At 55.9% G+C, this 18,882-nt stretch overlaps 1 protein-coding gene across 19 annotated transcripts in view; it reads right to left on the reverse strand.

Annotated features, from left to right (window-relative positions):
* PHLDB1 (pleckstrin homology like domain family B member 1) overlaps window positions 1-18,728 on the reverse strand; it is a 47,906-nt gene extending 29,178 nt beyond the window's left edge. Inside the window, exons 1-7 of one of the 19 annotated variants that reach the window (XM_019647445.1) lie at window positions 14,618-14,900; window positions 13,582-14,169; window positions 12,789-12,869; window positions 12,008-12,131; window positions 10,843-11,013; window positions 3,244-3,369; window positions 225-1,573 (exon numbers count right to left, since the gene is read on the reverse strand). In XM_019647445.1, the coding sequence (XP_019502990.1) occupies window positions 225-1,573; window positions 3,244-3,369; window positions 10,843-11,013; window positions 12,008-12,131; window positions 12,789-12,848 (1,830 nt within the window). In that variant the 5' untranslated portion in view covers window positions 12,849-12,869; window positions 13,582-14,169; window positions 14,618-14,900. Of the gene's footprint in view, window positions 1-224; window positions 1,574-3,243; window positions 3,370-4,906; window positions 4,927-6,045; window positions 6,241-10,842; window positions 11,014-12,007; window positions 12,132-12,788; window positions 12,870-13,581; window positions 14,901-16,430; window positions 16,516-18,644 lie in introns of those variants that run through there. The other 18 variants (XM_019647444.1, XM_019647446.1, XM_019647447.1 and 15 more) reach the window with 18 other exon arrangements.
* Window positions 18,729-18,882: the final 154 nt, after the last annotated feature.

Genomic DNA, 18,882 nt, shown 5'->3' on the forward strand with positions numbered 1-18,882 from the left:
AAAATAAAATAAAATAAAATAAAATAAAGCCTTAGAGACTTGAAAGAAAGTTCTTCAGGGCATCAGAACCTTGAGATACTGGTCACGACTGTGTATCCTGGAAGTGGGAAGCTTAAGAAGCCCAGGCCCTGTCCATGGGCCCCTCCCACTCGGCCAGCTGGCCTGCCCACACCCTGGCAGACACCCTGCGGTGGATGTCAGCAGCCTCCCTGGCATCTGCTCACCAGCCTCTCCATCTCCTGCTCCCGAAGCCGCTCTTGGCGCTGCCGCCGGTGGTACTCCAGGAGGTCATCCTCATTGTCACTGATCTCCGTAATGCTATTTTTCCGCTCTCGAGTGACAGGCGCGCGTAAGTCCCCGCTGGAGAGCTTCCTCTGGGCACGGGGGCTGTGGCGCGGTGAAGCCCCAGTCAAAGAACCCAGACTATAGGCTGGGCTCAGCCTGCCACTGAAGCTGCCCTTGCGGGGTGCGAGGGACTCCCCGAGTGTGGGTGAAGGGCTCCGCGTCCTACGGCCCCGTACTCCCAGTGTCAGGGAGAAGTCTTCTGGTGAAGTCCCATGGGCTGCCCAGCGCCGGGGCCGGGGACTCTCTGCCACTTCCCTGGTTAGTTTGGGATCTGGGGTGTTCCGGGAGGGCATGGGGGAAAGAGCCCGTCTGGATAGAGCTGGGCTCAAGGGAGGGAGTTCTCGCATACTCTCCAGGCCCCGCCGGCCCAGGCAGGGACTCTCAGGAGGCTGTAGGGTGCGGGTGGCTGACCCATCTGAAAATGTTCGGCCCACCAGCTGGCGTGAGGGGCTGGCTGTCATCATCCGCTCAGTACCTGGCAGCTCACGGAAAGGGCTGGGAGGGCGGTCCTGAAGTGTGCCAATCTTGTTTCGGGGAGCAGGGACTGGAGGCTGGAACTTGGGGCTGCCAGGAATGCTGGTGGGTTGGCTGTGGGCACTGGAAGCTGGACATTCACTCAGGCTGATAGCCACCAGAGGCAGCTGCCCACCCAGCCGGGGGCTCTCAGTGGTTCGGCAGGCCTCCGCCAAGACAGTAGCTGCAGGGCTGTCTGTCAGTAGACCCCGAAGGCCAGGGCTGGGAGACCTCTCATGACCCCCCTTCCTGCCCGGCCGGGGGCTCTCAGAAGAGCGGGCACCACTAGGTCGGAACTGTGGGGGCTGCAGGGCCAGATGGTAGCTGGAGGAACGGGCAGGCACCAGTGGGGGCATGGAAGGCGCTGGCTCCTGCCCACTGGGTGAGTGGCTGGCACAGCTTCCACTGCTGGCTGGTGAGGAGAGTGGAGAGAAGGCTGGAGAGGTGTTCTCATAGCTGGAGCCCACAGACATGGCGCCAGGGCTGGTTGGAGGGGACAGCAGATAGCGACCACCATTAGCCACCGGCGACAGTGGGGAAGTCGCGGCAGGCTTCTTTCCAGCAGCTCCAGGTTCCTCTAGCACCAGTGAATCCATGATTTCCTGCAGGTCCTTCTCAATAGAGCTCACCAGGGAACTGTGGCTGGCACAGGCCGAGGGTCCCCGGGTTACAGGCTGTGGAGTGTGGTTCCCATTCACCAGGCTTTCTGATTCTGCTAAAGGGAAATGCAAAGATGCCTCAGGCCCTGGTTTTCAACTTTGCGGAGTTGCATATGCATAATAGCAAAGGCACTACCCCACCTCCTCCTAATAGACTGGAGAAGAAGCCTGGAGATCTGGGTTCTGGAGCCAGCTCTGCCAGTGACCTGGTGTGCAACCTTACGCAAGTCACCTTGCCCTCAGTTTCCCCTTCTGTAAAGGAAGAGGATGGGCAGAGAGCTTCTGGCTCTAACATTTTATGACTTAGGATAGACTTGGCAATAATGCCGGGCTCTTCTAGGCCTAGTTGTTGCTGATTCACCCCAAAACTACATTTCTCCCTGCCTTGGTTTCTCCAACCTTCTGAACCTCTCCTTCAGGAGAGCAGATGAACATTTTGCAAAAGGGATGCGGCATGCTATGGAGCTGGTCAAAAGTTCCAGGGATGTCCCAATCCAATGGGACATAGGGCCTCTTAGTGCAGCAGCCAAGACCCAGGGGAAAAAACCACACAAAGCCTCCAAGGCTGGACAAGAAGTGAGTGCTGCAACACTTTGTCCATTCAGAGGCCTGGCACTGATGGCTAGTTCCTGGAAGCCAGGTGCACCTAGGTGCAGCTCAGTGCCTCCAATTAGCCCATTAAGCCACACCAGCAAAAGCCTGCCTTTACCCTGCCCCAGCCCTAGTCAACCAGCCAGGAGTCCCTGGAACCACTGCCTCAAACAGGTGATGGAGTGGCATGACAAGGCTAGAGTGGGGTCAGGACAAAGCTAAGCGGGGAGTGGACTGGGAGCCCAGGCTTCTTAGCTACCAAGTGGCTAGAAAAGACGGGAGGCGGGGGATGGAGGAGGAGAAGGAAAAGCCTTTGCAAGACTGAGTTTGGGTCCAAAATTGTGGGAACTGTGTAGGACCACAGTCAGAGGAGTTACCATGGATACTGGTGACCCCAATGACTACCCATCTTTCTTCAGATCCCCAGGCTATCCATTTAAGCCACTGATGCTATTCTGCTAGGTATACCTGACATACATGTCCACCTGCCCCAAAACCATGTTAACACCTATCATCCCATAGCCATCTAAATGCACATGCAAAGTCTGGGATGGTAAGCCCCCTGGCAGCCTCTTGGTCTGCACCCTCCCCCCTAGGCATCTGGGCTGAGGGGAGCTGTGCTGGTTCCCTGGGACAATCACCAAGTCTCCTCTGGGGATCAATAATTCACACACAAACTGCAGCTGCTCCACTGAGTAATCAGCTGGCATGGCATGGCCTGGGGGTGGGGCAGGGCCCAAGAATATGATTACCAGCAAGTAGGCCCCACCAGCGCTTACAGAGATTCAACCTAATGCTTTCTTCTGCCCCTTCAGGGTGAGCCTCCCTGGTGGTGACACAAGAGGGTCAGGGTCCCAGACACTGAGGTGGCATCTTCCAGGGCAGTGGGACACAGGCTGGCAGAGCCCTCCATCTCTCAGGCACATGATTCCCCAATTTCAGCCAAGCAGCACTTCTTGGATTTCTCCCAGTGGCCAGACTGCCTGGCATTCTCCACCAGTGGCCCATGGCAGGTGGCAGCAAGCCTAGATCATGGGTATCGTCCTGTCCTGACACTACAGGCGTGGCTGGAGTGGGCAAGGCCGATTGCCAGGGGGTACCACCAACCAACCTCCTGCCCCAACTGGGTACCTACCTGGGCCAGGGCTGTAGGAGGGCCCAGGGGCCCGGCCGCCCGCAGGAATCATGCTTTTCATCCACTTGGCTTCAGCCGGGTGGTTAAAGCGGAGGAAGGTGGACTGACCCAGGCACAACATGCAGCCTTCGGAGAAAGAAAACGCTTGGAAGGGCAGCAGGGCTCAGGTGGCCCTCACCCATGGCACTAGCAGGCTCCCCCCAGGCTCCGAAGGGTCATCCCCACCTGCACTCACAGTGCCCACAAGGTCCATGGTCTGACCCTGCCTGTGCCTGAGATAGGCACTGGCAGGGTTCACTAGCACAGGTCAGAGTGGAAGAGCACTAGTTTGTGAGTCCCAAGATCCAAGTACTAGCCTAACTCTTCTTACTAGCTGTGCGATCTTAAGGTGAAGTCCCTTTACCTTTGAATCTAATTTTATCATGAGACAAATGAGGACAATACCACTGACCTGGCAGAGTTAATAAGACAGTGCATGTTAAAGTGCTCTGTAAATGGAGATGTTTATTCAGAGAACATGGACACCCTTCTCCCCTCAACCCAACCTGTACCCATGACCATCTATCTGCCCCTTGGATGGAAGGGTAAGTTTGAAAGGCAGCAACTTCCAGGATCACAAAAAAGTTCTACAATAGGCGACAGGGGAAAACCATGAATCAGATGCCCCTGCAGGGACCAGAATTTGCTTCCTGCCTCCAACAGTAGGAGTGGCCACCACCCTCTTTTTGACAACACACCCTCTGGCCTGACATCCTCCTGTTCCTACATCTCCCATGGAATGTAGCCAAGCCTAGGCCAATAGGCCCAGCCTCAGCCAAACACATTCCCAGGCAGTAGACACAAGCCCAGTCCTGCCCAGGAAGTGAGAGTGCATGAAAAGGGGGGGGCGGGGGGGGGGACTTGAGAGCCAGAAAATGTAGCCAGAGGCACCAAGAGTGTGCACAGTGGCAGGTGTGCCCATAGGCGCCTAAGCCTGGCTGGCAGAACTCCTCCTGGCCACACCAGGTGCTAGAGGACTCCTGCAAAAGATGCTATGTTGGGAGAAGCCACAGCCCTGGTGCTCCCTACCACCCATCCTTTCAATTTGTTCACATCCCTGGTGCCAGGCCCCAGCCTCCTGCCTACCCAATCTGGTGCCACTTGGCACCCCAAGCTTCATGCCAGTCTGATCTAAGACTGGCAGGGAAGTCTACATTCCTGGACGCTGAGACAGTTCAGCTCAGGCAGGCCACAGGGGCATGGGGCATCCCAGGCCATGTGGGTACATTAGCAGGCCCCCCACTGAAAAGCCTGTTGATGGAACCCAGGGCATTGCCGTGTGGTGTGGGGGGCAGCTGGCTGAGAAGCCCATAGCAGATAACTATAGTGGACAAAGCCACCCACTTCTTTGGCACACCCATAGGCCCTCCCAGGCAGGCGGGCACCAACAATTCTAAAGGCTGATGGGTGGTTAGGAGAGGAGGAAGCTTTCCCTGCCAAGCCACCAATCAGAGGAGCTGATCCCAGAGTAATCATAACAGGAATAAGTAATAGCCAACCACCAGTCCACCTAATTACAGCCACAGCTTTTTCAGAAACAGCCCTGCCAGGCCCCTCCCTTCCTTTCAACCATTTAATGAGATAATTAATGATGAATCCTTAGGATCTAGATGGACTCACTCACCCTAAATGGATGCAGCGAAGGAGATCACACAGTCCAGGCTGGGAACAAGGGAGGGAGTCTGGGTGGATTCCAGCCCATCAGTGCCAGGCCCACCCAAAGAGGCTGTGGGTATCTTAGGACCCTTAGACCTGGCTCCTATAGCTAGGAGTTCCCTGCCCCCTTTTCTGCCCCTCACCCTCCTCCTTCATACAGGGGGTGTGTCTATGCTGCCTCTGGGCTATAAATAGGTGATGCCAGGCAGCAGAGCTGAATCTGTATTAATAGAGCGGGCAGGATGGCAGCAGGACTGAAAGCAGACCAGCTTCTGCCCAAATTAACTTTCTATTTGCACTCAGGGGCCCCAGGCATTGCCCCAACTCTGGTCCCATGCCCCCAGGGGCTTAGCCAGCCTATTTCTGGGAAGAAACCTCTCTACCCACTCCTGCCCCACACCTTCAAAGATCAGCCCACTGAGAAAACCCAAGAACCCCTTCTCATCCAGGGAAAGTTGTGGTCTGTGTCCCCGCCCCCACTCCCAAAGGGCTCAGGGTCTAGCAGTGTGCAGGTTGGTGGTGGCACTGCACATCTGGAGGGGGGGGGAATACAGGGCAAAGGAGAGGGTGGATTCTATCTCCGAGACACCGACGTGGAAAAGGCACAAACAACACACTCTCAAGCAGGCTCACACACACGTTCACAGAAACATAGACTCCAACAGACACAGGCATACATGCTCACACACTGCCCTGCTGGCCACACAAATAGCATGGACTGGCCAAAGGGAGGCTGGGATGAGGGGAAGACGGAAGGAAGGGCCTTGGCCCTTTCTATCAGAGACCCCTCTTAGGCATAACACAGGCTCCCATCACCCTAACCAGGTCCCTTCAACCCCATCCAGAGGTCAGTCCTATGAAAGGGACTGCCTAGCAGTTGGGGAAGATGAAGTCAGCCCCGCTGAGGAGTGGCCTCAAGCCCAGACCTCCCACTCAGAAATGTTCAGGACTCACACACAAATGAGTCTCACAGCCTCAAGCTCCCAAAGAGGGGCCTGAGGACCCCTCCCCCTGCTGGCTCGCACCCCCACCCTCACCCCTCCCAGCCCGGGCTTTTCCACACCCGGCTGCCTGGGGGCTGCGGCTGGCCCCGGGCTGAAGACTCACCGCCGAACCCGGACCTCCGGACCGTTCGCCCCCACTAGCTCGGACCCTCCAGGTCCGGGCCCGCCCCGGGCCTTTGAGGGGGCGGGCCGACCTCCAGCGCGCCCGCTCCAGGCTCCGAGAAGCTAGCAGCAAAGCAGCGAGCAGCCACCAATGCCCGGGGAGGGGCGGACCTGCCACCAGCGGCGGGGGGAAGGGAGCCAGGGGGAGGGACAAAGGAGAGGAGGAGGGGAAGAGGAAGTGATGGAGGAGAAGCGAGGGGAGCGGGATGGAGAGGGCGGGGCGGGAGGATGCAGAGACGGAGCCAGCCCGGGATTCCAGCGCCAGGGGCAGGAGCAGAAGTGGGGCAGGGTGGAAAGGCTCAAGGGAGGTAACAGAAGGAAGGGTGAGCGGTAAATACAGAGTCCAGAGGGGAAAGAGCCAGGAGGCAGGAGTGAGGAGAAGGGGGTCTCACTGAGAGCCCTAGGTGGTAGGAAGTCACCGGAGGCCAGCCCAGCCCCTGACTGGCTGGTCACCTTGGGCCAGTCACACCTTCTGGCCTTATCTACAGAATGAGGAGGTTGGTTTCAATGACAGCCGAGGTTAAGCTCTTGACATTCCACGGCTCTATATATATATCAGAGAGGAGAAGATGGGAACTTACAGGGACCCAGCTGGGTTATTAGGTTCTGCTCTGGCCCTCAGTCTGCCCTCCAAGGCTGGAAGTTCAGGCCAAAGCAGTGCCCTGTGCAGTGTGAGCAGCACTGAACCCAGCTCCTGTTTCCAACCTAAACACCTCCTCTTCTGCCCCCTTGCTGCTCCCCACACTCCCAAGCAGCTCACCTCACCCTACCACCCAGGCGAGACCAAGCACTGCCCCTTCAGAGCCAGCCCACTTCCCTAGGGTTTAGAAGCCAAGCCTTCCTCCCAACCACAACCACCAGTTGTACTAGCCCCAGCAAAGAACTTTCCCACCCCAATGAGATACCCTTTCCATCTGAGAAACAGTGTCACCTGCTTCTGGAGCCCCCAGGAGCAGGCTGAGGTTCTGGGCCAGGCAAGTACCTACCACCCAGCTTGGGCCCCAGAGAGTTCCACAGACCTGGTCTCTGGACACCAGAACCTTAAGGGACACACTGTGTTCTGTCAGACACTCAATATGCTCAACACGCACACAGCCCCACACACTTTCTCTCAGATACACACCAACACTTGCTCAGTCACACAGACAGCACCTCAGCTATGCACACTGAGTCACAAAAACATCCCACTTAAACATGCCCTGTCTCTCGCATACATTTATGCTCACACACACAACCCCGCAGGCACCAACCCCCTCTTACTTAAACACTCACTCAGGCACTATCCTTTCACACAGTCCCTGGAGAGACTCTGAAATCAAAAGTCAATCTCCTTAGAGACTGCAGCGGTTCTCAACCTGTGGGTCATGACCCCTTTGGGGGTCAAGCGACCCTTTCACAGGGGTCGCCTAAGACCATAGGAAAACAAAAAGATATTTACATTACGATTCATAACAGTAGCACAATTACAGTTATAGAGTAGCAACGAAAATAATTTGATGGTTGGGGGTCACCACAACATGAGGAACTGTATTAACGGGTCGCGGCATTAGGAAGGTTGAGAACTGCTGCCTTAGAGAAATAATCAAGCGATTTCTCTACTTTTGCTAAACACCTATCCATACTGCCACCCTACTCACACACGCTCATACACTCACATTTGCACATGTATCTTATTCCCCTTCTAAAGGAAAAAGGAAAGCTCATATAGGGTCAAATGCGAAATAGGGGGAACCTTTAAAAAAAAAATCTTCTGAAGAAGAGTGATTCATCAGTCTGGAAACGGTGATGGCCAGCTGGACAGACACAGAGGATGCCGGCCAGTGATTAAATAGGGCAGGAGGCAGGCACAAATGTGGGGAACTAGGAGCCTTTGTTTTGTCTTTCATTCCTTTGAGCTTTATTAGTCAAGATCTTTATCAGTCTTATAACAGAGGACAGCTGGAGGCTTCGGTCCCATTTTACAGAAGGAATAATTGATAATTGGGGGGGAGGGGAAAAGGTTCAGTGTCCCGAATCCCAGAGGGAGGCAACTGGATAACCCAGGAATCCTGGCTCCCCAGTCATGTCCCAAGGAGTTTCCCCTGCTGGCCCTCACACAAGCCCCTACCCACCAATGAGGGGCTTAGGGAGTGAAGGAGCAGTGGAGACAAGCGCTGGCAGCAAATGCTGGGAGTGGATGGGGACCTACTGTCTAGACAGCCTGGCCCTGAGTGTGTGGCTTTCTGGGCCCTCCCCTACTTAGTCCCCTCCCAGATCTTTCATGTGGTCTGGTCTGGTGCTGTGGTCCCAGGGTGGGGCAGCCTAGACCCAGATTAAGATTCCTCCTTATTTCCTTGGTCCTATTCCCAGCTCCACCTCTTGCTCTGTACAGAAGAAGGCAGCATGGGCTTTGCCAAGATACCCGGCTATGGGAGTGGGATCAGGATCTTTCCAGCTTCCTCACTTCAGGCTCCCATGTCCATAGCTCTAGCTAAAGGTTGGCATCTGCTTTCTGCCTACCTCCGCCCAGCCATGACCCAGGCATATTCCTGCTAGAAGAGCCTGTCACTGCCATCTCTGCCGGTCATGTAGTGTGCCTCTAAGTTGCCTATGGCTGGGCACAGTGCCCAGAATGATGCATCTAAGGCCTGGCCCAGCCAGAGCAGGCTCCTTGTTATTTCTAGGGTAGCCCTCTGTTTTTCAAAGAGGAGGGTGCCTTCTACAAGGTTAGAGAGGGAACATGTGCACATATACTTACAGATAGGCACGCAGCCAATGAGTTATAGACACATAGGAGTACCATCAGTCCTAAGTTCACTCTTGCCCGCTACTCAAACATCATGACCCACAAACACAAGGAAGGACACAAACACAGAGATATACAAGCCCAGAGTCACAGACACATCCGGAGATACATAAACACACTCCAGTTACACAGAAACACAGAGATAGCACATGCACCCCAGAGCCACCCAGTTTCCAGGGAAACGCACTCCCAAGAATGTCCGGAGTGGGGCCAGGCAGGGCTGGGCTTGGTGCCTTGCTCCAGAGATGAGACAAGGAAACCCTCAGCTCCTGGAGCCCAGGGGAGGGGGAGTGCTGGGGAGAACACCCGTTCCTTTGTGCCTCTGCCTACCCCTCCCCAGGCTGCCAAGCTTCTGGGACAGGCGAGCCTAGACAAGAAGGCTGTGGGGTGGGAGGGAAAAAAAAGGGAAAGAGGTTTAGGGTCAGAAGAGAGTAGGAGGGTACATACTTGGCAGGGTGGGCCTTTGGCTAGGGAAGAGTTGGGGGGTCACTGGAGCCACAGGAAATGCCTAAGAATCCATCTTAGCCCAGGCCCTCCCTCTTCTCAGGAAGCTAAATGATGCACACTGAGAAGACTGGGCAAGAGAGACCTAAGACCGGGCAAGCGCCTTGGCTCCTCCACCCTGCTCACAACATAGGGGAAGAATGTTCTTGTCCATGGATGTGAGGGATTTGGGGCTGCAGCAGTAAGAGCTGGGCTCCTGCTCCAGCTGTCTTTGAACGCTGCCCCTATCTCTCCTTGTTACTCTGTCTCACTTCCATGCACCCAAATCTTGGGGAAGAGTCTCTCTTTGAGATTGAAGAGGACTATCAGGAACCAGATGGCATCACAGCCAAAGTCCCAATTTATGGGGGTTCCTTCTCTCATATGGGAGTCAGAGACCTCAAAGCTATGGAGGTGGCAAGGGCCTGCCTGCTGCTGCTGGCAAACCTGCCTCGCTGAACTCAGTTGTCCACCAGACCCTAACCCAAGGGCAGGAAGAAAGGAGTAAGGCAAGGTTGGGTCTCCTGGGTCAGCTGTGAAGGGAGGAGCATTTAAAGAGACCCCAAGGGGTGTGAAAAGAAGGAGAGAGGGAAAATGGAGTGAGTGGGATTTCTACTGTAAAGGAGCTTACAGCCAGTGAGCGGTACGAGTCCTCAGAAAATAAGGCCAGGATACCAGTCCTCCTGCTCAGAGCCAGGCTTAGCCCAGAGCTCCCATTCATTCTCATGTCAGCCCCACCACTAGCCCACACCCAAATCTGCTTTTCTCACTCCCCTAATATGATGATTCACCATATAAATTGATGGCCAGGGCAAACACACTTGTTCTGTCAAAGTGCCACTTGGGCCAACCCCTTACCTGCCTGGTCAACATAGTAACTAGGGGGCCAGTTTTTAGAGCTACCTTACACAACAGAATGGCCTGTTGTTTTGGGAAACACAGTGGTAACCATATTCATGACCCAAAAGCTACTGTCAACAGTTTTTTAACAGGAGTGGGCATGTCCTCAGATTTTGCCATCAAATTTTGCCCTTGCCCCATCCCCATCAAGTGGTATTGTCCTCCTTTCCCCAACCTCTACAGCTTTTCAGAACACAAGTCCCACTTGGCATCGTGGTACAATGCCATTGTTGCCCGCATTGCTGCTCCAATTGCTCTCCCCTAACAACCACTAATGACCACTACACCACTCCCCATGCCCTTTGAGAGCAGGAATTGGAACCCCTTCTCTCCCTGTGGTGTGGGGAGGAAGGATGGGGGTGACCAGAGAAGAAAAGCAGGCTGAAGACAAGTCTGGATGCCAGAAGGGTTTGGGATGCTGTTTAGGCACATCAGATGCACCTGAGCACCCCACCCCACTATGGTCTGTCAGGCAGTTACCATGGTAACCACCACAGCAAGCTCCCCCTGCACTTATCATGCACAAGCTTTTAAACAGAGGCCCCCTTTTTTTAGGGTATCAAACCTTACCCTGAGTGAGCCTGGTGGGCTGTCGGACAGGGAGCCCATCAATAGCGCAGGCATTGCCACAAGGGTAGAGGGTGAGGGTGCCGCGCAGGTTCTCAATGTAGCAGTGCTCTGGAGCCAGGCCTGGACCCTGCAGCGAGATGTCCTTGGCCGCAGAGCCAATCACCGTTCTCCCTGAAAACAGGAGGCAAACTGAGTCAGAGGATTTGTCCAGGCTGAGGAGGCAGGGACAGGGCAAGGAGGGCCACAGTGGAAATACATTTCCACCTCCTACTCCAGGGAGACTCACTGCCCACTGCTAGTCACCCTTTTTGGGCCCCTGAGCCTGGTCACGACAGTAAGTGGTAGAAGCTCTTCTCAGGCAGAGAAAACTCTGGACCAGAGATGGGAAGGCCCAGAGGGCACAGTAAGATCCAGACTCCACAGATAGAGTAGAAAAGGGGGAGCTTCTTTTCTGTAGACCTTCCCTTAGTTTCTGCAGCTCTCCCTCCCTAAGTCCTTTGTCTCCTTCATCACGCTCCCCCCTCCTTTCTTCTAAATCTCCCTCTCTCCTTCTTCTCTCCCTCCTTTCTACCACCTGCCACCCTTGCTCTCCCTTACTCCCTCTCTTCAGTGCAGCCTCTCCCCTCACTGCTTCTGTGTGTACAGACCCTCCCCTGGCAGAGCCTCTGGGACTGGTATTTGGAAAATGTGAGGAATGTAGTATCACCCAGGCAACAAGTGCAGCCAGTGGAGAAGAGAGGAAGGGCAAAGTGAAGAAGGTTGTGCCAGGGCCTTATCATGAGAGATTTGCCCCTATTCCTATCTCTCCATTTTCCACCGTACCTTCTCCCATGCCTGGCATTGCCCTGGAGTGGGGCCCCCTCTCTTCTTGGTCATATTAGTTGCTAAGAGCAATGTGCTCTCCTGTTTCAGTGCTCTCCTCCTTGTTTTTAAGCTGATCTTTAATCCCAGTCATGGAGCCAGATTATCTACCAAAAAGGGCAGGCAGTCTGGGGATCCAGAGACAAGACAAAGGAAGCAAACTGGTGGGGTGCGATGGTACAGCTTCCCATTTGGGGGAAGTGAACACTGCCAAGAGCAGAAAGGCCCCAACACATGCCTGGACCCCAGGGCAGGAATGTCTATAAGGATGGAGGGGTGGCAAGTGGGGTGCCCCTCAACTTACCTTCCTCCAGCGGGAGAAGGGTGATAGCTGTGCTGAGTCGCCCACTGCCCAGGCTCACCAGATGGGGTTTGTCGGTTTGCACTTTCAGCCCTTTGCCTGTCTCTATCAGGTCCAAGGGTCCTTTCTGTAGGCAGTGGGGGTGGGGGATGAGCATCATTAGAGACTCCAGGCCAGCACTTTACCACCCTAGTCCCAGTCACACCAGCACTCTCCCCAGCACTTGCCCTCTCCAAAGGGCTCTGAGGGTGTTGAAAGGCTTAGCACAAAATCTTGCACAGAGTGTTATTCCACTAAATTGTAATTAGATCTGAATCTAGGCCACTAACTCGTCCCACAGGATTTATCTCAAGTCTTGGCTTAACTGCCCCTTTTGTCTATTAAGACAGAAACAAGGAGAAATAAGGGGAGCAGGGAGGCACTGGGTAAAAGGAGGGGGTACTGAAGAGAAGGGCCAATTAAGACTTGTCCCTGTAGACTTGTCTGTGGCAATCTGCTTGGCTAATGCTTGCCCCTGTTAAACTAAATCACGAGAGGGTGGGGACATGGATGGAGGAGAGGAATACAGCTCAGAGTCAATCTGAAAATCACTTCCTGACTTTCCAAGGATATTTTCTGGGTAAACCAATTAACCTGATTCAGATAAAGACTTAGCCATTAATAGGCTTGGGACCTGGGAAGGGCAGAGAGGAACTGCCACTCTCATCCTTGGGCTGGGACCACAGGCGCATAGAGGATCCAAACCCGTCCTCACCAATAGTCCTTTTGCCCCAACCCCGCTCACCTGCACCATTGCTTGGGTCTTGCATCCAGAGCCTACCTGGCTCCTATTGAGAGTGTCCATGGTTCTGGGTCCCTAGGGTCCCTGGGGACACAGCAGAAAGCAGATGAAGTAAGAGGCCAGGGCAAAAAAGAGAAAGGAGTAGGCTCTGTGGCAGGGCTCTCAGGGCAGGGGCAGCACCAGGCACCATCATTTCCAGCATGCTTATGCTGAAGGAAAAGTGGAAGCAGCTCAGGAGCTTTCTGGGGGATGGCGGTGCCACATCTTCAGCATGGATACATCACACCAGTCCTGGCCCTTTGAGCCTTTAAAGCTCAAAAAGACCTATAAGGGGCCGGCAGAGTGTCACGATGGTTAAGAACTGGCTTGGGACGCCAGAGGGCCCCGGTTCGGATCCCACATATGAGGGCCAGTGACACTGCCCTCTACAGCTAAGATGCTGAACAACAGCTCGACCTGGAGCTGGGCTGCCGTGAGTCGCCCTGACGGCTTAGGCTGCAGTCCCTGTGGCAGTGGGTTGCCATGGGCTATCGTGTGTAGCCAGCAGCCAGCGTGAGTGGCCAGCAGCTATCCAGAAGCCGGCGACTCATGTGCCTCGCCCGGGAAGAGCGCAATGATGGTGCCAACTTGGGCCAGTGAAGCAACGTCCTCCACAACTAGACTGAAGAACAAAATGACAGCAACTTGTCTGTTCCCCTTCCCCCCATTCCCCCGCACTGTTCCCATCCCCCCAATTCCCCAATAAAAATCTTAAAAAAAAAAAAAGAAAGAAAAAGAAAGTCCTATAAGGCCCAACCTGTATTTCTGGGCTTTCTTGCCTCTAATACCCAGGACCCAGGTTTTGGCAGCTGAGGACAGGACCCTCAGACATCTGGAGCTGTAAGCAGGGTGGGGAAAATCGACCTTAGTGAGAGAAGCTGACTCCAAGGAACCCCCTCCAGGGACACTGGTAGCCAGAGGGCCCCCAGCTGGGTGGCAGGGCTGAGATAGGAGCGCCCTTCACCAATCTTTCCCTTTCTTCTTCTCCCTTTGTCTATTTTCCCATGGGTCTCAATAGGATATTTTCTTAAAGGAGACACAACAAGAAAAACTCAACTATTCCTGCCATCTTTATATGTCTCAACTCCTGCACCCTCTCTTCCTTAGAAAGCAATCTCACCCCCAACACAATCCGCAAAACAAACAAATAAACAATCAAAACAAAACAAAAAAAACAACCCAACTCAGTGCTGACTAATTCCGGGAAAATAGGATCTTAGGGTCTTAACCTGATTTGGTGCTTAGGAAGCTTAGATCCTTAGAACCAGGGGTAACACAGGTTTTGGAGCCAGAACTTGAACTCTTCCTCACCCATCTCTTTCTCCTTAGCTCACATATTTGGCACCTGAGAAACGTGAGGAAGGACCTTTGTGTACTCATGTGTGCCTACATGCCCATCCCTTGATCAACTTGCTAAGTAAGGTAAGAACTTCTCACTTGTTGCTGAAATGTTACTGGGGAAAGCTGAGAAGACTGTGGCTGAAGGTAGGGAGGGAGACCCAGGAAGGCAGGATTTCCCTCCACTTTCTCTTCTAGCCATCTACCAGGTGACTTGGAGAGGAAGTGGGGGCAGGAGCCAGCATTCCACGGAATGTCTGACCCTGGCAGTGGGACCCAAGAGCCTCAGCCAGAGTTACTAATTTTACCCTCCCAGCTTCCACCCTTCCGGGCTTTGACTGCATCATCTCCGTCACCATTTCCACCCAAGCTGGAGGAAGAGAGGCCAGAACAGGGCCTGGGGCCCACCCCAAGTCTGCCTGGGAAGAGAGAAGGCAAAGGCCGTTAACCTATACCAAGGCACAAGCTGGCCTGGCACCTCCTCCAGAGATCTGGCCATGGGAAACGACTTCCAGGGATAGACTGTTGCACTGCTTCTTTCAGCTCAGGGAAATCCTTCAGCATTCTCTGAAGGAGGAGAGGCAAGAGACAGTGAGGTTGGGAATGGGGAGTTTATATAAAAGAGAGGGTAAGGAAAACAAAACAATAAATAATGGTGAACAAAAGGCATCCTCATTTATTGTCTAACCCTGACTTTATTATTTATTATCTGTGAAATCTTGGACAAGTTAATTTTACTTGTCTCTGAGTATCAGATCATTCTCTATAAAAACGGAACAATGACTAAAAAATAATAATAATAAAAAGATTGTCTAGATTAGTGCTTGCCTGTTATGGGGAGTGATTAATAAATGGGCACAAGATTTGTTTTTGGCCTGATAGAAATATTCTAAAACTAAATTGTGATGATAGCTGGTTGCACAGCTCTGTAAGTATACTAAAAATCACTGAATGTACACTTAAGTGAATCTTATGGTATATGCATTATACCTCAATAAAACTGTTAGTTTTTAAAAAAACAATTGTCTGGAGATTCAGGTTTTATTAAATGGCACTCGGTGAAGTACAAAGCACTATAAATATGCCAATTATTAGTATGAGCTTTATGACCTTGAATAAGTCACTTCACTTTTGTGAGCCTCAGTGTCTTCATCTGTCAAACTTGTCACTATCACCCTTGCAAGGCAGCTGAGGGTGTGCTCGTTTATTTACATCAACGAATTTCAAGTGGAGATAAAGATTGTTAAGGGATAAGGTTGACAGGGAACAAGAGTGATTAGGAGAGGAGAGAAGGGAATAAGGAGAGGGAGAGATAAGGAGAGAGGCATAGGGAGAGACGGAGAAGATAAGAAAAGATGTAGAGATTGGGAGGCGCGAGGCTGTGGCCCCAGCTCAGAAACCTAATCCAGGTGAGGTGGAAAGATACAGCTGAACTAACGCGTCTCAGTACTCAAGCGGTGCTCTGACCAAGGGGCAGCTCCGCGGCCCAGAGAGCAACCACCTGGGAGCGCCTTGTCCTCGGACCCCACCCCTGGCCTGGATGGCGAAGCCACGCTGCGCTCGGGCGCCCCCAACGGGCCGACCCGCCTCAGTCGGACTGGGCTATCCACCACTTCCCGCTGTATTTATCCATCCGGCTCACCCCGCCCGACCTCTGCGGCCTTTCTGGGAAACCCGCTGCAAAAAAAAAAAAAAAAAGAGAGAGAGCGACAGAGAAACAGACATGGAGAGGGAAGGGGAAGGGAGGGGAGGGGAGGGAAGAGAAGTCCCGTGCAGTGTGAGTACCGCTCTCCAGCCAGAGGGGTGGGAGGGAAGCGCCACGGTCAGTGCCGGCTCTCGCGGGCACAGATGCCCAAGCACCTCCACATAGTAGGGCAGCAGAGGCCTGGGTGTCTGGTGCTGACGTGAACAGAGTGTGTGTGGGGGGGGCGAGGCCCGGGCGCTGGCAGGTGACCCCACTCCGGTCCGGCCCCTCCCGCCTCCTCGCCCAGTGGGATCAGCAGCCCACCCAGTCCCCAGCCCTCTCCGCCGAGTGGGGCGTCCAGCGTCGCCGCTTGGGGATCTCGGCACCCGAATGAGGGCGGAGAGAGGCCCCAGGAAGGGCCGAAAAGGTCTGGAACCGACAGGCACAGAAGGAAATCCAGGCTCCAAGCTGGGCCGCAGACGAGAGGTCCAAGGCTGGCCCCGGAGCGAAAGGAAGCCCGGCCCTCGGCGGCGCCCCTACTCCGACGCTCCCCCGAACCCCCGCCGGTCCGCTGCACCCCTCACCTGTGGCCAGGGGGCCCGCCGGGGCCTTGCCCCGGGCGTCGCACGGCTGTGGCCCGAGGCCTGCGGGGCCGAGCCGAGGTGCTTTCGGCCCGCCGCCGCCTTCGCCTTCCCGGCGCACATCCGCCCTCGAGGAAGGGCCGCGGCCGGAGGAAGGAGTCGGGAAGGAAACCGAGGCCGGGAGCTCAGCCGGCGGGTTGCCGGGGCGGGGCGGGGGCGGGGTGGGGTGCGGGAAGGCCTGCTGATGAGACAACTGAACTGACAGATGAGGAAAATGGGGGGTCTGCGGAGGGACGGGACAGGGAAGGGGAGACGAAGGGATGTGGAGGGGAAAATGGAAGAGGGCGACTGAGGGAGGAGGATAAATGAGAGCTGGGGAGGGAAGGTGAGGGCAGAGAGGTTCGGGGAGAAAGGGACGGAGATGGGGAAACAGGATCGAGTCCGGGGGACGCAGAGTTGGGGGGAGGCAGGAACAGAGAGGTAGACCAACTGGAAGACCTAGAAAGCGACGGGGGAGACGGACAGACGGTCCCTTGAGGACCAGGGAAACAACAGAAGGTACCGAGCACAGTTGGAGGGGAAACTGCGGGGCGCAGAGACGGGAAGTTGAAGGAAGAAAAGGGAGACCGGGCAGCCACGGGGCCCAGGAGCGGGGGAGAGCGCAGGCGGTCCAGGAAGAGGACACCGAGCGGGGGAGAGAGGCGTGAGCGCAGTTGGGGTTCCGCTTTTTATTTGTGTGAGGGGTGGAGGTGGGGGTGCGGGGAACTGCACCTCCCCCAAATCGTAGGCGGAGTGGGGTGTCCGCCAGGTGGGACAAGGCCGCAGTGTTGGGCCGCCGGCGGGGTCGCCCCGCCCGCGGCTGACGCCGGACAAGCGGCCTTTCTTTGGCACAGCGGGGAGAAGGAGCCGCTTGTTTGCGCGGCTGGGGAAACGGGTGGCCCCACAGACACCGCCCGCTCCCCGCGGGACAGCTGCGGGAAGGGGGGCGTGCGTGTGCAGCGGTGGTGTGTGTGTGTGTGTGGGGGGCTGCGCGTGTGAGGAATGTGAGTGTATGAAGGGGCTGCGCGTGTAAAGGTGAGTGAGGTGGGGGGCTGCACGTGAGAAGGGTGTGTGAGCAGCGGGGTGTGTGTGTGTGAATGGGGGTGTGCGTGCGTGAGCGGGAACTGCGTGAGCGCGGGTGCTACAGGTGTGAATGGCGATTTCATGCGAGGGCTGCGCTGGTGTGCTGTGTGTGTCGAGTTCTGGGCGTGTGTAAGGAAGGGTTCCGCGCGTCTCAGGGCGGTGAGAGACTCGGGGGTTGTGGCGTGTGCGTGGGTGATGCAGGCTGGGCGCGCCGTGCGTGTTGCCGCGTGGGACATCCGACTTGGTGGGGAGCTGTGTTTGTGTGTGTGACGGAGGCAGTGAGTCAGCCTCCGGGAGTCTCCGGGACTGCTGAGCTAACGGACCCAGAATGCAGCCCCGCCCCGGCGCCCTGGGTCCCCGCGGAGCCTTGCGGTCTCCGGGCCAAGCCCCCGCTCGCGCCCGCCTCGGCAGAAAAGTCTGCGCGCGCCTCGCGACCCCGCACCGGGCGGTCCCTCCCAGCTTCCCCACCCCGGAGGAGCTCAGATGACTTGGCTCGGCCCGCGCTCCGGGGAACTCCGCAAGGGATTCGGATCCGGACTGCGCGGGCTTGTCAAGGGGCTGGCCCGGTAGGTCCCAGACGTGCCTCCCATCTCCTGAACCCACCCATGCCTCGGGGCCCGACTCCGCATCCCTCCTCGTCTGTCAAGGCGGCCCCGCCGGGGACCCGAGCGGAGATGCCCCAGAGGACCCCCCTCCGGAAGCAGGGCTCTCAGTCCCGCCGTGGGCGCTGGCGGACGGGACTCCGCAATTGTCCGCGGGCTAGTCTGGGCGCTCGCAGACTCCTGTTGGGGCTAGGACCAGCGTCCCTCCCGGGGGAGGGCGCGAGGGCCCCCTCTGGCGGCGACGCGGGCAGCAGCTCGTGAGGGCAAAAGCAAGATGCTCGCTGAAGAGCAGCGGAGCCCACTCCCCACAAAGCCCCTTTTCTCCCCCACGCACTCACCTGGGGCACCCCCACCTCCCCCACAGGTTTCTTCCGGGGTGCCTAGCCCAAAGCTGATCTGAGGGCTCTCGCCAGGCCCCAGAGGCTTCCTCTTATTCAGTCCCACCCGCGCAGCGAACGAGACCCGCAGGCGTAGAGGGAGGGAGAGTTCTTACCTCGGGGGGAAGAGGGGTACACCAGTCCCTTAACAGGGCTCGGCCGCCGCGGCCTCAGGCTCAGGAGGAGCTTTTCCCTAGGAGCCCGCAGAGTAGGAGGAAAGCAAGCGGGTCCCGCCCCAATCTCCTCTAGTCCCCGCCCCCGTCCCCCGTCTGGTCGACCAGGCTAGCCAAAGAAGACGCCCTTGTGGCTCTGGAGCCCAAGGTTCCCCCCACCCCACCCTTTCCCATAGCAGCA

The sequence above is a fragment of the Hipposideros armiger genome, unplaced genomic scaffold (assembly GCF_001890085.2).
Source record: "Hipposideros armiger isolate ML-2016 unplaced genomic scaffold, ASM189008v1 scaffold_111, whole genome shotgun sequence".
NCBI classification, from domain to species: Eukaryota; Metazoa; Chordata; class Mammalia; order Chiroptera; family Hipposideridae; genus Hipposideros; species Hipposideros armiger.